The 14,634-nt window shown below is 39.6% G+C and overlaps 1 protein-coding gene across 9 annotated transcripts in view; it reads right to left on the reverse strand.

Annotated features, from left to right (window-relative positions):
• The window catches only part of ENPP2 (ectonucleotide pyrophosphatase/phosphodiesterase 2), a 72,009-nt gene that overhangs the window by 32,963 nt on the left and 24,412 nt on the right, over positions 1–14,634 (reverse strand). For all 9 annotated transcript variants that reach the window (XM_038127111.1, XM_038127116.1, XM_038127113.1 and 6 more), the window contains exons 5-9: positions 13,100–13,160; positions 11,811–11,908; positions 10,711–10,790; positions 9,370–9,489; positions 808–863 (exon numbers count right to left, since the gene is read on the reverse strand). In XM_038127111.1, coding sequence (XP_037983039.1) covers positions 808–863; positions 9,370–9,489; positions 10,711–10,790; positions 11,811–11,908; positions 13,100–13,160 — 415 coding nt within the window. The remainder of the gene's footprint in view (positions 1–807; positions 864–9,369; positions 9,490–10,710; positions 10,791–11,810; positions 11,909–13,099; positions 13,161–14,634) is intronic.

The following is a 14,634-nucleotide window of genomic DNA, read 5'->3' on the forward strand; positions in this document are numbered from 1 at the left end:
AGAGTGGAGCTCTGTCAGATTTCATCTTGCAAGCCTAAACCTATCATCGGCTTGTAGTGTGTTTTATTATTCCTTCCATGTGCTTTATGATATTTAGAACAGTAAACCATATTATTTCTAAAGGAATCACAAAAGAAAAGTAGTCAAATCCCCTTATTACTTCAGTCTTGTAGCTTAAACATTTTCTTTGCTCCTGAAATCCTGCCATAAGCTGTAATAGAAAGACTGATCTACACAAATTCCTCAAAAAGTATCAAAATTCATTCATTTTTGGTTGTAAAGATACATTTTAGTGGGAACAAGGGAAAATAAGTTGGAATCATAAAACAAGAGAACAAACAGCAGAGATCCTCAAGGCTGTCTCTTAGGAATGGGAAATTTGGAATCTTGCTCAAAGGACAGGCTGTACTGTAAAATGAATGAATCAGAACTTTAAGTAAGTTAGACTAATAATGTCAATTAACATAAGAGGACAATAAGAGTTTTCCACACTCAAAGGACTAAGAAACATTGCTAGAAATACTAAGAAAGCAAAAAAAACACACTTTGAAATGAAAGACAGAAATTTTTCACACAGGCACACATCTTTTCTTTAGGCAACTGTTAAAAGTCAGTGCATGAATCTAAAGCAGCAAACAGTTAGATTCAGCTTCAGTTATCAGAAACACTGCACAAACAGAGGGTTACAGGTAGAGATACCTCCAACCTACCGAATGATTAGAGAAAGGAAAACAACTTAATAAATACTTACATTGAATTAATTCTGAATTATTAGTTAAAAATCTCCAGAAAACAGAAGGCACTTACATAGACCAGAAGAATGTGCCAGCTTTCACCCCTTGCTTGGCTGCAGTAATCCAAATCTAATGAGGAAAATATAAGAGGATTAGAATGCGTTCAGATCTCTAATGACTCTCTGAAATCAAAAGAAAATGTTTTCAGAACACATTCTTCTACCCTGAGCCTAGAAGTGAAAATTGCAGTTTACAGCCTCGGCCCTAATTTGAAAACGAGGAATGACAAACCTATGCAAACTCTGTAGCAGTGGGTTAGCTGCTGAGCTGTACACTTTCACCCCTAAATCTCTATGTTGCTCTAATTAAAAGCACTAAGTTTCATGGTCAGGAACTCCTCCAGTATTTAATTTTGTTTTCAAAACCCAGCCACTACTCACCTGACCCTTTCAGCGTTCAGGTTTTGGAGGGTACTCAGTTAGAAAGGAACATACCTTAACATTAACCAGTGTCTGCATAAATGTCCCTCTTCTCAGTATCCTACAATCAGTAGCCACCAGCAGAAGATGTGTTAGAAGAGAGCACACAAAAAAGGCCACAGAGAGTGACACAGAGGTGATAAGACTGCAGGGAGGGACACCTTCCTACACAGATGTTTAAGAACTTCTTGAGCTCACCCGATGGGGTGATCGATGGCAATGACCGAAAAATCTCCATCAAATTTTGAAACCCTTTTTTCAATCCTTCAAGTCCCTCTAGCTATAAATCAGTTTGCAGCAGAAAGTTCTGCAATGTAGTCACACATTCTGTGAGTGTATTTTTAATATTGCTTGGTTTAAAACCTGTTGGTTTTTTTTTTTTTCAGTGGAGTTAGGGTACCGTTCTCATACTTCAAACCAGGTTATTAATCCTTTCTCTTCCCACTTCTATACAACATTCATGAAATTCTCCTCTATTCATTCCTCTTCAAACACAGGTTTGTTTGGTCTTTCTCTAATGAAAGCTATACCAATACTCCTGGTTATCCTTATCACCCTCTTACTCTCTTCTATCCTATGACTCTACACAAGGCAGGAGAATGAGAATGTTGGAAAATCAGAAAGGTTCACAATCAAGGAAAGCAAACAATGTTTATAGCTCTACAGAACTAAATCTCTCTTGCAAGGAACTATTCAAATTATCTCAAAACTCATTTCAAAAGTGGCCCTGCGTATAGAGTTAGATTATTTCGTCCCATTATTTATGCATACTGCAATGTATACGCTTAATGACAAAAGGTATCTCATGTAATAATTGCAGTTTTTTGTTTACTTTAAATCAACTCTCTAAAAATACGAAGTCCTTGTACCTTTCTCAAACAGGCACTTATAAACTGTCATCTGGATATGCATCATTCAAATGTCATGCCTGAATTATTCACACATCAGTATTAATTGAAATTGATTTGGCACAGTAATGAAAGATAATTTGCACAATGAGGCTATAGTTAAAAGCAATTAGATTTGGATATTGTAATGTTATTTATGGGAAAATTGGTCATGTTTCCATTTCCATTGCCCTGGACACAACCTTTACCTCTCATCTTCTATTCCACCAAATTGGACTCAGTCCAATTAAATTAAAATTACACCTATAAAAGGTCATTTGCTTTCATTTTATTCCAACTTTTTAATAATGCTATAAACCTCTTTTCCAGCGAAAACTACATCCAGAGTAACACTATAGAAAGGATGTTGTACTAAATATGTGCAGCAAGATCAGGAGCAGAATGGCCACGGGTTTGGAGCCCACTGTTTGTTTTCAAGTGCTTCTCCTGAAGAATCTAATTTCAGGCTTGGTTCATATTTACAAACACTCAAGCTGCCACCAAACAGGGAGTCCCCCATACATCTCCCCCAGCCTCTGCAGCCCCAGCCTTCCACCAGCACCACATGTTGCGTGGTGACAATGAACACAAGATGATGCGGCTGCATAGTAACTGCCAAAAAAAAATTGCTTTGAATTTATATTGGAATTTGGGGGTTACAGTTGAATAACAGCAATATTGTTTTCAGTATCTCAGGACACTGAAGTTTGAATATCACAGAATACTAACTCTGATGGGATGGGACAGAAGGATGCAAGTGAACTGGAAAGGAAGCAGGCCTACAACCCAGTGACCATGTCACTCAGCCCACACACTGCAGTCAGAAGTATGATTACAATGCAAGGATGCTTGTTTGTGCCACATAAGTCAGCACAGTCGGGGTATATAACCAGCCTAGATCCTGTCTAATTAAGGCAGTTATTCATTACATATTCATTAGTGCATCATGGTGTTCACAGGTGAAAAAGGGCCCACACTTAAAGCAATTTCCTTTGCATTGCAGATTTATTCATAGAGAAAAACCCAGTCCTAGCAGAGAAAGGTGGTCAAAGACACATTCAGCATGAAATGTGTGTCAGCACCCACTGTTATTATGCTCTGTCTTGCTCTACTTGGAGAACCCTTTCCCCCCACAGCAGATTTTTCTTTGAAAATGTTTGTATTCCTGCAAATTGTAAATATTTTTGTAGATATCTTTAGGAAGGTACCAACAAACTAAGTTCAGGAAATTCTGTGTTTGGATTTTACCATCTGCAGACTCTAGTTTGACTTCCTAGTACTTTGGTACACACAGGCCCAAACTGTCCAGTCTGCCTGGCTGTCTAAATGAGAACAGACAATTTCTGCCCTCAGCAGCTGAAGACATCCCGTGCTGCTCCTTACACAGCTGAATTCACCTCTGACCCTGTGTATTTTAGGCAGGGATTTCAAACACGTGCCAAAAGACACTCTCTCTCCAGCCAGGCAAGTAAAACATTTGTCATCCTGACAGATGAATAACTGGATCATTGGTATATTGCCAAGTAGCCAGCACATCTGTGAGAAAGTGATTGCTATACTTTTATTCTCGTTGAGCATAGAGTGTGCTTCATGAAAACAGCAAGTGCTGGGGTAATGCACATAAGTGGAGATCACTCCCAGTTGTGCACTCCTAACAGCAGTAAGTGCAGCCTAAAGGCATTCAGCCTAAAGGCTTCAGAGAGGGGAAAGCTGCACCTGCCAGTATTTCACCTCAGGAATGCAGCCATTTACATTTGCATTAGCAGTTTAGATGAGTACATGTGTCTGCTGCACTTGAAATAAGATGAATAGCTAAGACAAGGATCTGTTGAAGTCAAAAATCAGCAAATCAAAGGGCCCCTATCTGTCTACAACATCTGAGTGAGTCTCAATTACTCCATCCTGACTTTGGCAGACAGAGTCTGATTCAACTCAAGCTTATAACAGACTACTACTGGACCTCTGCTCTCCTTTGTTTTTTAAGTGGGGAAGAGAAAAAAAAAACCCCAAAGCTGCCAGCCCCTTTGATTTATTTAAATCCAAATTAAGAAAATTCAACACTATCACCAAGGTCTACTCAGCAAGCCATTTGTGGATGTCTTTCACCATGCAGAGAAGCAGCCATATCGAGGTGGAAGAACTTCTATTTGCATTGATCAAGCTCTAAATTAAATACTCATCATGTTTTAGAGTTGAGACACTGCTGATGCATCTAGCAATAGCTGTTTCTATTCGAGATGTCCTTTGTTACCCAGACCCCTTAGTGGATAGGCAAAATTAGACAACAGACTGGAGCAACTGATGGGAGCACACAAGTTTATTTAGTACTTTGGCTAGAGGATAATAACTTCAGTAGAAATGTTGGCAGCAAACTCTTACTATAGTCATAACACCAGTGAACACCTCTCACTGTCTAAGTTAAATTCATTGTCTTTCAAGGCAGTCTACAAGTTGTGCAGGAGGGTGGGATAGAAAAAAGTTACCAGATGCCCTCTCTACCTTGTCCATTCAAACCAGGTGAAACTAAAATGCAAATAAGGGTTATTGTTCTGCAAGGTCAGTACCATGAGCTTATGCAATTTATTTGCCATACATAATTTTGTTGGGTTTAACTGTTAATATGTTAGAATTTTATAGTCAGCTGTTTAACCATGTCAAATGTCCACTCCTGGCTTGCGTAGGGGACAAGCTTAATTGTACTGCAAACTATACAAAGGGCATATTTCTGAATTAATTTGCTTAAGCAGAGAGAAGGGGATTAAATATTTGAAAAATAATGAGAGATCAAACACTATCTTCCTACCATGCCACAGGAAACCAACAATATCTAGCTTTTCCAATACAGAAAGCTACAGAAAGCTATTAAATTATGCAATCACAGATTCAAACAGAGTACACTGGCATGTGTCCCAAGAAATAGTATACATGCTTTCCTAGATGTATATTAAACATATCCTGTAAGCTGAATTACTTTTTTTTTTTATATCCTCTGTGTTCAATGACTACAATTCTCCTCCTTTAGTTATGGATGAAAGCAGACAAGGCTAAGCAGTAAGTTAGGTGTCAATGCCATATGGAACATGGAAGTCCCAGCTTCTCCCTTCTTCTTACTGCTAGACACACTTGCACACAGGTGTGCAAATACTTCATCCAGAGTTATTCAAGATAGCTGTGGAATTCTCTTTGAAAACCTGCACAGAAAGTGGGACACCTCCCTGGTTTTAATCTGCCATGAATAAACAAGAGCCCACAACTTCACAAAGGCTGACACATATATGATGATGTGTCAGATGAATCAAAGGCTGCATCAAAGGCTGATGTAGCAATGAGAAATTCCTTCCACATCTAGGCAAAGGTGGGAAGGAGGAAATCGCAGCATTTCCTAGTAAAGAAATGTGCACAAGACTGGTGCAAGCAGGTAGAATTAATACCACTCCTGCACCATTTGCAATTTGTTCTGCCAACAAGATAAAATGTGGAGTAGCCTCTTCCACACTTAGATGACAGAAAGGTTCTCCCAGACTTGGCAGCTAAGCATTGCCTTCTTGCCCAGACAGAAGATTTTTGGTACGAGAAGTCCATTAAATAAATAGAGTCCTGTTGCTTGTTCATGGCTCAAGATGGATAAAAAGAAGTACTTATAAAACAGAATTACAGATATCTCTCCTTCTGCTTCCCCTACCAATCAACAAAGTGATTGCAAGACCTGTTCAGGATGCAAAGGCAGAGGACAGCGTTCTGAAGCTCCTTCTGTAATTTTTAGACAGACAAAATCAACGAAATTCCAATAATGGCTTTATTCTAAATATTGATATATAAATTTGCATGAATCAGGAATATCAAGTTTAGATGCAGAGTGATGATGTCCACAGGCATACCTTGAAGACTACAAAGACAGCTTCACAACATGCTGTCTGATACCTAGGAATGTCATGGCCATGTTTAAGGATTAGCATCTCAAGATAGTCCTTCTTTGAGGGTTGTAGTCTTTAAAAGGTTGATAGAGAATTTAAAGCTACATACAATGCACCCTAAACATCCATCAATACTTTTATAATTATGATATTTCTGAAGTGAAAGACATCTTTTGGACCCAAACTCAGATGCAAGCCAGGTTACCTTGTGAAGGAGCCTCTCTGTCCCCATTAACCAGCTCTTGTATACCTTCCCTCCTCTGACCTTGGAGAGACTAATGGGTTATTTCTAAAGATCATGAAAGATCACTTAAAAAACCCCAATATATGTAGTGTAAGCTTAAACTCACTACATCAAACCAAGACATGGAAAACTAGTGCTTAACAGAAGCCAAAGACAGCCTAAATTTAGTGCCTAAAGTTACTTGGGATGAAAACAAGAATGTCAGTGTCATGAAAAATGAGCAGTAAACTTAGTTTCCCCCATGGGCCCTGATGATCACCATTTCTGCGAGATGCTGTTGCAGTATGAGGAGTGGTTTTATGGCTGTTTCCTATGAAACACACTTTTGTTTTGAAAACAAGGTTGTTTTAAGCTTATATAATAAATCAACATTGTGTACTAAATCAGGAAGTCCCATAACCAGCTACAGTACCCTGAAACACTTCCAAGCTACTTTCTCCCCCCGCTTCTCCCTTTTCCTAATGCTATTAATTTCTCATAATTTGTGGAGTAAAAGCATTCAGATATTCATCTGCCAAATCCCACTGATGTCTGGGGTAATCTGGCTGCTTTTCAGCAAAAGATTGAGTATTAGAACAACTAAAGAAAGAAAGAAAGAAGGAAAGACCACCAACCCCCCCCTACATTTTCACAGAGCCATATATAGTAGGCCAGTTTCCAGGAGCAAGAAAGTATTTCAGAAATTATCAACGTTAAATTACATTCTCTTCCAGGCATTTTAGCCATAATACAAACCTGGGAGTCTCGGACAATTTTTCTGCCTTCTTGCACAGAAAAACAGTAATTTCAAATCCTGTGCAAACCATATCCCACTCTGCAGGTTTTGAGTACTTCAGTTTGAGACCCAGGACCTAAAAAGAGCCAGCTGAATATTTGATATGACAGACAGGATTCCTTTGATACACAGACCAGGTATCCCTTTCTACCCCCTTAATTGAACTGTCTCATCTTTCAGTACCCAGTTATTCTGGGCAGCCTATGTCTACGTCAATATTTAAAGAAAATTATAAAAACATGTTAGAAACTGACCGTATCTAACCAATACATAGAGATCACTTCTTCTCTCATAAAAATCTGCAATTCTCTTATGAACTGTGCAATTCTTGTACATGCAGAGAGAGTATAATTTATATCATATTTCTGCAAGAGATCTATCATCTCCCCATCCAGCAATTGTGGCCACTCTATCAGGTTTGCCCAATTTGTGTGTTTCCCTCATATTATTGTGTATGGGGATTGAATTATAGTCTTTCCTCTGTGCATTTGCTTCCAATTTTCCAAAGACATGTCTAGCTTATTACATGATTTGTGTGTTTCCTTTTTAACAATTCTTCAGAATAACTGGTTTATTTTATCATCCCTACTTGGGTATGCAACACTCCCACACATACACACCCCATCCTCTGAGGATTTCATCCAGCATAAGGTCACCCACTATTGCATAACTTTCTCGAACTATTCTCAGATGAAATTTTTCATCCAGAAAATCTTTTATTCCCTGGAGTAGCATAGGTATGGGAATTAACAATGTTCCCCACACAACACAGCAGGTGATGAAGTACTCATAGACTTACATTGTACTTCTAAAATATCATATTTTAAAAGTAGAGACATTTGTACATGCCCCAACAATTAATTCTCCACTAACTCCTACCTGACCATGATTAAGGTAAGATGCAGAATTAAATTTGCAATGCATAATTAAATTCCAGCTGCTTAATGAGTTGTCACACAGCAGCTGGGCCACAGGATTATCTATGAGCTCAACTCCAGACTGGAGCAGGTTTTAACTGTGTGGCTCCGGCTGTAGGGGAGATAAAGGGGTTACACACTGCTGCTCTTTCGCTGCTCCTAGTTTTGATCCTGATTCCTTGCTTCCATCTGGGAAGGTAACAGCTATGTTCCTCATCCCTGTCTTCTCCTCACCACCCATGTCAAAAGCTAACCCAGGTCATAGCTAGCCAAGGGAGTGCCTACACTCACTGAGAGACTTTACAACAGCACAAATACCTCATTCTGGCTCAGCTTCAGCCAGACACATCTGCCTGTCACACATCTGCCTGCAGCTCTAAACTGCCTTGTCTCACATTTCTTGTGGACTAAACGACTTGCAGACAACACAGACACTTGCTAAACCTACAACTGTCAGAGTAACTCCCTTTAGCCCCGTGGGATATTTCGGTCTTAAGAGATTCGAGGGATGATATGGATCAATTTAGCAAACAGAAATGACAGATTATGGTGTTCCCAAACCCCTTTCGATTTCCTCACCTTTACCATCTTGCTCTTTTGTGAGGTTAATTCACCAGAAAGCATTTAAACCATAGTTTCTTAAGCAATCAGTGCAATGAAATGTGCATGCACCTTGGCTTCCTGCATTTAAAACTTACTGGTTTTACTTTTGTTGTCAAAGAAAGCCACCACAGCATGCACCAATGGGGAAAGTGCAGCAGAAGCAAAGGGACTGTCTTTGCTGTAGTAACAGAATACTTGGAAGGACTCCATCTCCTTGCCTAGAATAAGGGTTCAGACCAAGACAAACCAAGTCCAACACTAATCTAAAAGACTGGAGCAGCCTCTGCTGCTGTGCTCAAGGCAGAAATTATTTCTCAAGTTTCCACAGCCTCTGGAACAGTGTAACAGGAATCAGGTAACAGTGATTACTTGTGGACTTTAATAATAATTATGAAATTATGCCATGCTATGCTGACAAAATATTTATACTAAAACTTCTCAGGAACATTACTAGGACAAAAACATAAGAAACCCAAAATAAAAAGGAAACATTATGCCATGGTAACAAAATCACAGTGTTACACTGCTGCCTCAAGTGAGGGTTTTATCCTAGCTGTGTCTAATTTATACTTATCAGTGCAAGCACCTTTCCATAGTCAATGGATTTATTATTCTGAAAAGCAAAAGCCAACTCAAAACATTACATTAAACTGATAGACGGAGGGCTAGCCAGGGGGCGGGGGGTAAGGGGGTAGGGATTAGGTACAAATTGTTCACATATGGTTTTTTTAATTATTATTATTGGCTGTGTTCCACAGCACAGGGGGAGGGGAGAAGAGGGAGGAAGAAAAAAGTAGGAGGGAATTTGAAACTTACTGGTTGACCTCCCCACCATCTGTGATTGAATTTCTCTCGCCCTCGAAGACTGAAGCTGGCATCAAACACCGGGTCATACATCGAATTGCCAACAATCCCATGTGATTCAGGATAGAGTCCCTTTGTGCAGAAGTAGATTAATTAGTAAAACCCTAATGCACACAAATGCAGTGCTTCCTAGCTATCTGAAAGTACCACTAAATTATTTTAAAATAAGTATCTTTGTAACTACATACCAGAAAAGATTTTTACTTTCAGATAAGCACATTTAAATCTGGCTGTTGTAATGAAAGCAGTAAGAGATGATTGAATTGTGTTAAAAAGAATAAAAACTCCTGTTACTCAATACTTTCAAGTTTTTCACACTGTTTAAAAGTTAGTTTTAGGTCATTTAAGAAAAAGTATAAATGTATAAAAACAAGATCTGTTTGTACTTTCAGTTCTTCTTTCTGAATGCCCTTTCTGGACACAATAATTCATTCTCTGGTTGCAAGAGTAACACTTAGCATTTCCATTTTATACTATTTTTATCTTCATGACTGCTTCTGTTAGATAAATTATTTCCAAGGAAAAAAATTGAGGCAGGTCACCCAAAGCCATGGCTTTATACCACAATTTGTCCTGCAGTAAAAGCAATTAAGGGAGAAGAGCAGAAAATTCCTTTCTCTGGGCCCTCTCCCCTCCCAACCTATTATTTCTCCATATGCTCCTGTCTCATCCATTTAAACATTTGTGCAGTGGGTGCACAAAAAAAAAAAGGAGGGAAAAAAAATTGCAGCTGCAGGTGGAGAGTCCCTCATGGCAGCTTTGGGAACACTATCAGTGTCACACAGGTGTGGGGACAGCCTGGTTGCCAGCCCTGCCACCGCAGCACAGCAATGGCTCCTCTCTCTGCAGGGCCAGCACAGCATCCAGACACACTCAGCAGCTGCACACTGCCCCACTGACTCCGGCTGCTCCAGCAGAGAAACAACTGCTGGTTGTATTCAGGGCAGCATTTCAGGGGTGGTTTTTTTCCCCCAGGAAAACTTTGACCTGTAATTATGCAGCAGTACAAATAACTGCAAAAGCAGGCCTAAGAAAGCATAGGAAAGCTGTGACAGGGTATAATGGTGAGATACAATCCATTTCACCACTTCAAAATAAAAGAAAATACTTAAATACTTTCTTTTTCTTCAAAGTGAAGAAAATACTTAACATAAATAAATACCAAAAAGGATGGACAATGAACAGTTACACATATATACATATATATTTTTTTTTAAAACCTTGCTTCCCATAACACACATCTTTACTCCAATGCAACATTTTATCATGAAAAAATCCTTCCCAGGGACTTACAGTAGCAAGGGTGTACAAGTTGGGGAATGTTTTTGTAGGGTAAACAGGTCGCATGTAAGGAGAATGTGTACCACAAGATCCTGAAAAATTAAATGCAAACGTGAGGAAGCAAAGCTCTTAGACATGGAAAACCAAACAAGAGAAAATAATTTCTGTGACTCAAAATGATGCAGAAACTAGTTATATTTTAACTAATTTAAATGAACTTTCTGCTGCTTAACGGCAGTCAGCAGTAAGGGCAGTAGTAAATCTATTCACGCACTCTTTGTACTTCACAACTGACAATTGAAATAATGCTTCCAGATGACTACGGAACCAGCTATATTCCCATAGACTGTTTTTTTTCCTGAGCCAGTCTCCATCTGGAGTCATTGGAAGTGTCTTTTTAAGTAAAACAACATGAGAAAACACAGGTTTATTTTAAGTAAAAAATACACCAAAGCTGCAGTTTCACACTGGGCTTTGTGGCCTCAACCTCCCCATCACAGAATCATTTAGGCTGGAAAAGACTTTGAAGATCATTGAACCCAGCCATAGTTGGCTACACAAATATGAGGGCCAGCACACACACAGGGGGAAAAAACCCCAACACATTTCAAGGGTACAGGCACACACAAACTACCATGCAGTACAGAGAGGCTCAAATATTCAGCACACCCAGTCCTCCACAAACTCAAGGGGATGCCCATTCCCAGCAGGACGAGTGCAGGGCATGTTTTCAGCCAGTTACCAGGCATCCAAGTACAGCTTCTGCAGCCACTTATCCATACCTCTGACATTTCTGAACCAAGTGGAAAATTTTGTGGGCACCTACCAACTAGCCTGTAAGCATGCATGATATGTATCATGTACTAAAGATGAATTTCTTTGCTGACAAAACCACATAGAGGTCACTGATTCTGAGCAGCATTTCCCAAAGCAGCAGCTGTGTGCTGCATTATTCAGGGTGCTTTCAAGTCACCAGTTGGTATCACCTAATTTGAAGGGGACTTCTGCCATTTCATCTCCATGCTGACCCTTCTGTTGCTCAACAAACAATGAAAGCAATTGGGCTGCAGGAGAATGTCTTTCATTTATTGACAAAAAATAGATGTACTCACTCAGTTTTTCAATATTGGGCATGACCTTGTTCCCTTTCTTCATATATGATGCACGGAAACCATCAACGGAAAAGATGATCAAAGGAGGACGAACAAAGCTAAAGGCAAAAGCAGCAGGAATATTAAAGCAGCATTTCAAAATTTTAGTTTTTTTAATTTCCACTTGCTCACTGAGCCTCTAGGAAATCCAGAAGTTGTTACTGTATAAACTATATACCTATAGTCTTTTACATACTTAACAGACCATGAGAAATTGATAATCCTCACACTTAGTAACAGCCAGTGCTCACTCACAGCCTGTGAAAGGGCTGATATCCAACATAAAAGACATCTTCCCTGAGCTAAAAAGATCTAACCCAAAAAGGAAAATGCATATAGAAGGCAATGGGGAAGGAAATTTACCATGCACAAGTTCCCAGTCCAGCACACAATCTCTAGTTAAAAACCATGTGTCTCATGACCATTGATCCTTCTCAAACAGAAGTCCAGGGGGCGTTTGGAGGATGCTCTGTGAGGCACAGTTCATTCCAACATACTAAAGATGGCAGTATTTCTTGTCACTTTATTACTTTTGAATTTACTACAGCTACTGAAAGTCAAGTCCAAGCAAGCAGATACATGCCATGGATGAGCACATCTGAGCTGTCACTGTCACCAGGGGAAGCATCTCCAAGCTATCCTCCAAACAGCACAGACTGAGCTGCAACCCAACACAGCACCCAAGCAGATGCTTTCCTTTAGGCATAATAGTGAGACAAATGGTTTCAAAAGTTACTTACTTTCTCCATGTTGCTTATGTGCTCAAATTCCTCACTAAGTAAGCCTGTACCCCACTGCAGTTTAGAAATCCTTTCATTTAAGGGCATAATGCTAAAAGTACAAAATTCCACTTAAAAAAACAAATGGTCTGAACTGTGTTCACCTATGGCTTAACCTGAATTTTACTGAAAGCAGAAAAACCTAGGCCTTTTCACTGACTTCAGAGGAGTCTGGCTACCTTCCCTATGCATCTAAGTGAAGCAGGCAAACCCAGCAGCAGGTGATGGAAGACCAAGAATTCAACCCCAACTATCATCCACCGCTACTCTCCAGCAGCACAAAGGCAAATGCATGACAATATTATGAGCCTAACTTTAGAAATGGTGAAGCCCAGGAAAGCATCCAGCCCACAGTTATTCAGCCTGCAAGACAGAGCCAGTGCAGAAATGTGATGGGCAGAGGTCCAAGGCAGAGCTGGGGACCACTGGCTTTGCTGCATTTGCCTTTCCAGATGCAAGCAAAACACTTACCCTGCTGGACATTCAGGAGCCTTTATCTCTTCACAGTCATCATCCACCCAGTGGGTTTCTCCTACCAGAAAAGTCACATTGGAGTTTCAAAAAATAAAAAATACAAAATCTGTGGATACAACTACAGGTTTCACAGAAAATATACATAAAAAAAATAAAGTCTAGCTCCAGTTAATGGACTGACTTGTCATACTTCCCATGAATAATGAGAATGTCTTTTCACAAAGCTGAACAAGGGATCTGGTTATATTCTATTCAACAAAAATATCCAAACTAGCACTTCTACAAGCAGCTCTTAAAACTGGAGTCAAAAGTGTCCTTTTGACCGCAGGAGACAGTGGTAATGCTTTAGACACAGTGGTCATCTATTTTAATTTTTTTTATTTTTGATCTGTCAAAAACAGGTAGTGCTGCTTCTGGCTGTGAATTCTCACCCTCCTACCATCAATTCTCATGGCTCCCATGAGCTGATTCAGCTGGCCAAAGGCACAAAACAAAATTCATTCTGGGGAAGAAAAACAACTCTAAATAGTTTCCAGCTGGCTTAGAGAGGTGATCAGCTCATGGATCAGGTGAGACTTAAGCTAAAAAAAGCATTAAATACTCTTTCAGAGCTACATTAGTTAAAATTACATTGTGTAATCAACTATTTTCTTAAGGTTTTCACTGCTGAATGCTGTCTTTAGAGTGGCTCATGACTTGCATTTTTACAGATCAATTGAAAAAAACAAATTATTAACTAACAACCCTACTTTCTGAACCTGGCACTAATAAAGGAACTGCACTTCAATTAAAAGAACAAAACAAAAAACATCATAGAAAAGATCTGCAGGAAGTGTGTGCTGCAGCAATTCCAACTGACCATGACAGGAGGTGGATGGACAATTTCCAAGGGAAAAAAAAACCCCAATCCACTATCCTCAGATGGGCAAAGGCACGAATAAAGAGGAAACACTGTTCTCACATATAGCTTAGTCATGTCAGAGTTCCAGGGTCATTGAGATAGTTTGTTATTACCTAATTAAATGAAGATTATGTACATTAAAGCTAGAGACATACGAATTCCTCTGTCTTGACCCTTGTGAGAGGAAGCTCACGAAGAAGGCAGGAACTGGAAACCACAGCAGTATTTAAGTGGTCTCAGCTTCTGGTTTCTTTGGGAAGGAGAAGGACAATCTACAGAGATTTGCTGAAAAAGACACGCTCCATTTGGATTCCCAACAGCAAAACTCAAGCAAACAAAAAGGCCTGGTTTCAGTGTATGTATGTATTGGGCCATTGGATCTGGACTATTAAAATTTTGTGAACACGTGCATTTGTCCAAAATGGTGAAACAATTTCAAACTGTAACCCTTGCCCCCGCAAAGTTAATGAATGAAAAAACCTAAGAACCAGGCGAGATACAAAAGCAAAAACCTATAGAGACAATATTCATGCATATATCCATTACCAAGGACCAGAAGACCTGCTGTCAATGGCAGACACACTAGATAGGCATCCATGCCCTAAAAGAGCAGAGCACTTGATGAAAATAA

This window comes from Motacilla alba, chromosome 2, assembly GCF_015832195.1.
Source record: "Motacilla alba alba isolate MOTALB_02 chromosome 2, Motacilla_alba_V1.0_pri, whole genome shotgun sequence".
Lineage (NCBI taxonomy): Eukaryota > Metazoa > Chordata > Aves > Passeriformes > Motacillidae > Motacilla > Motacilla alba.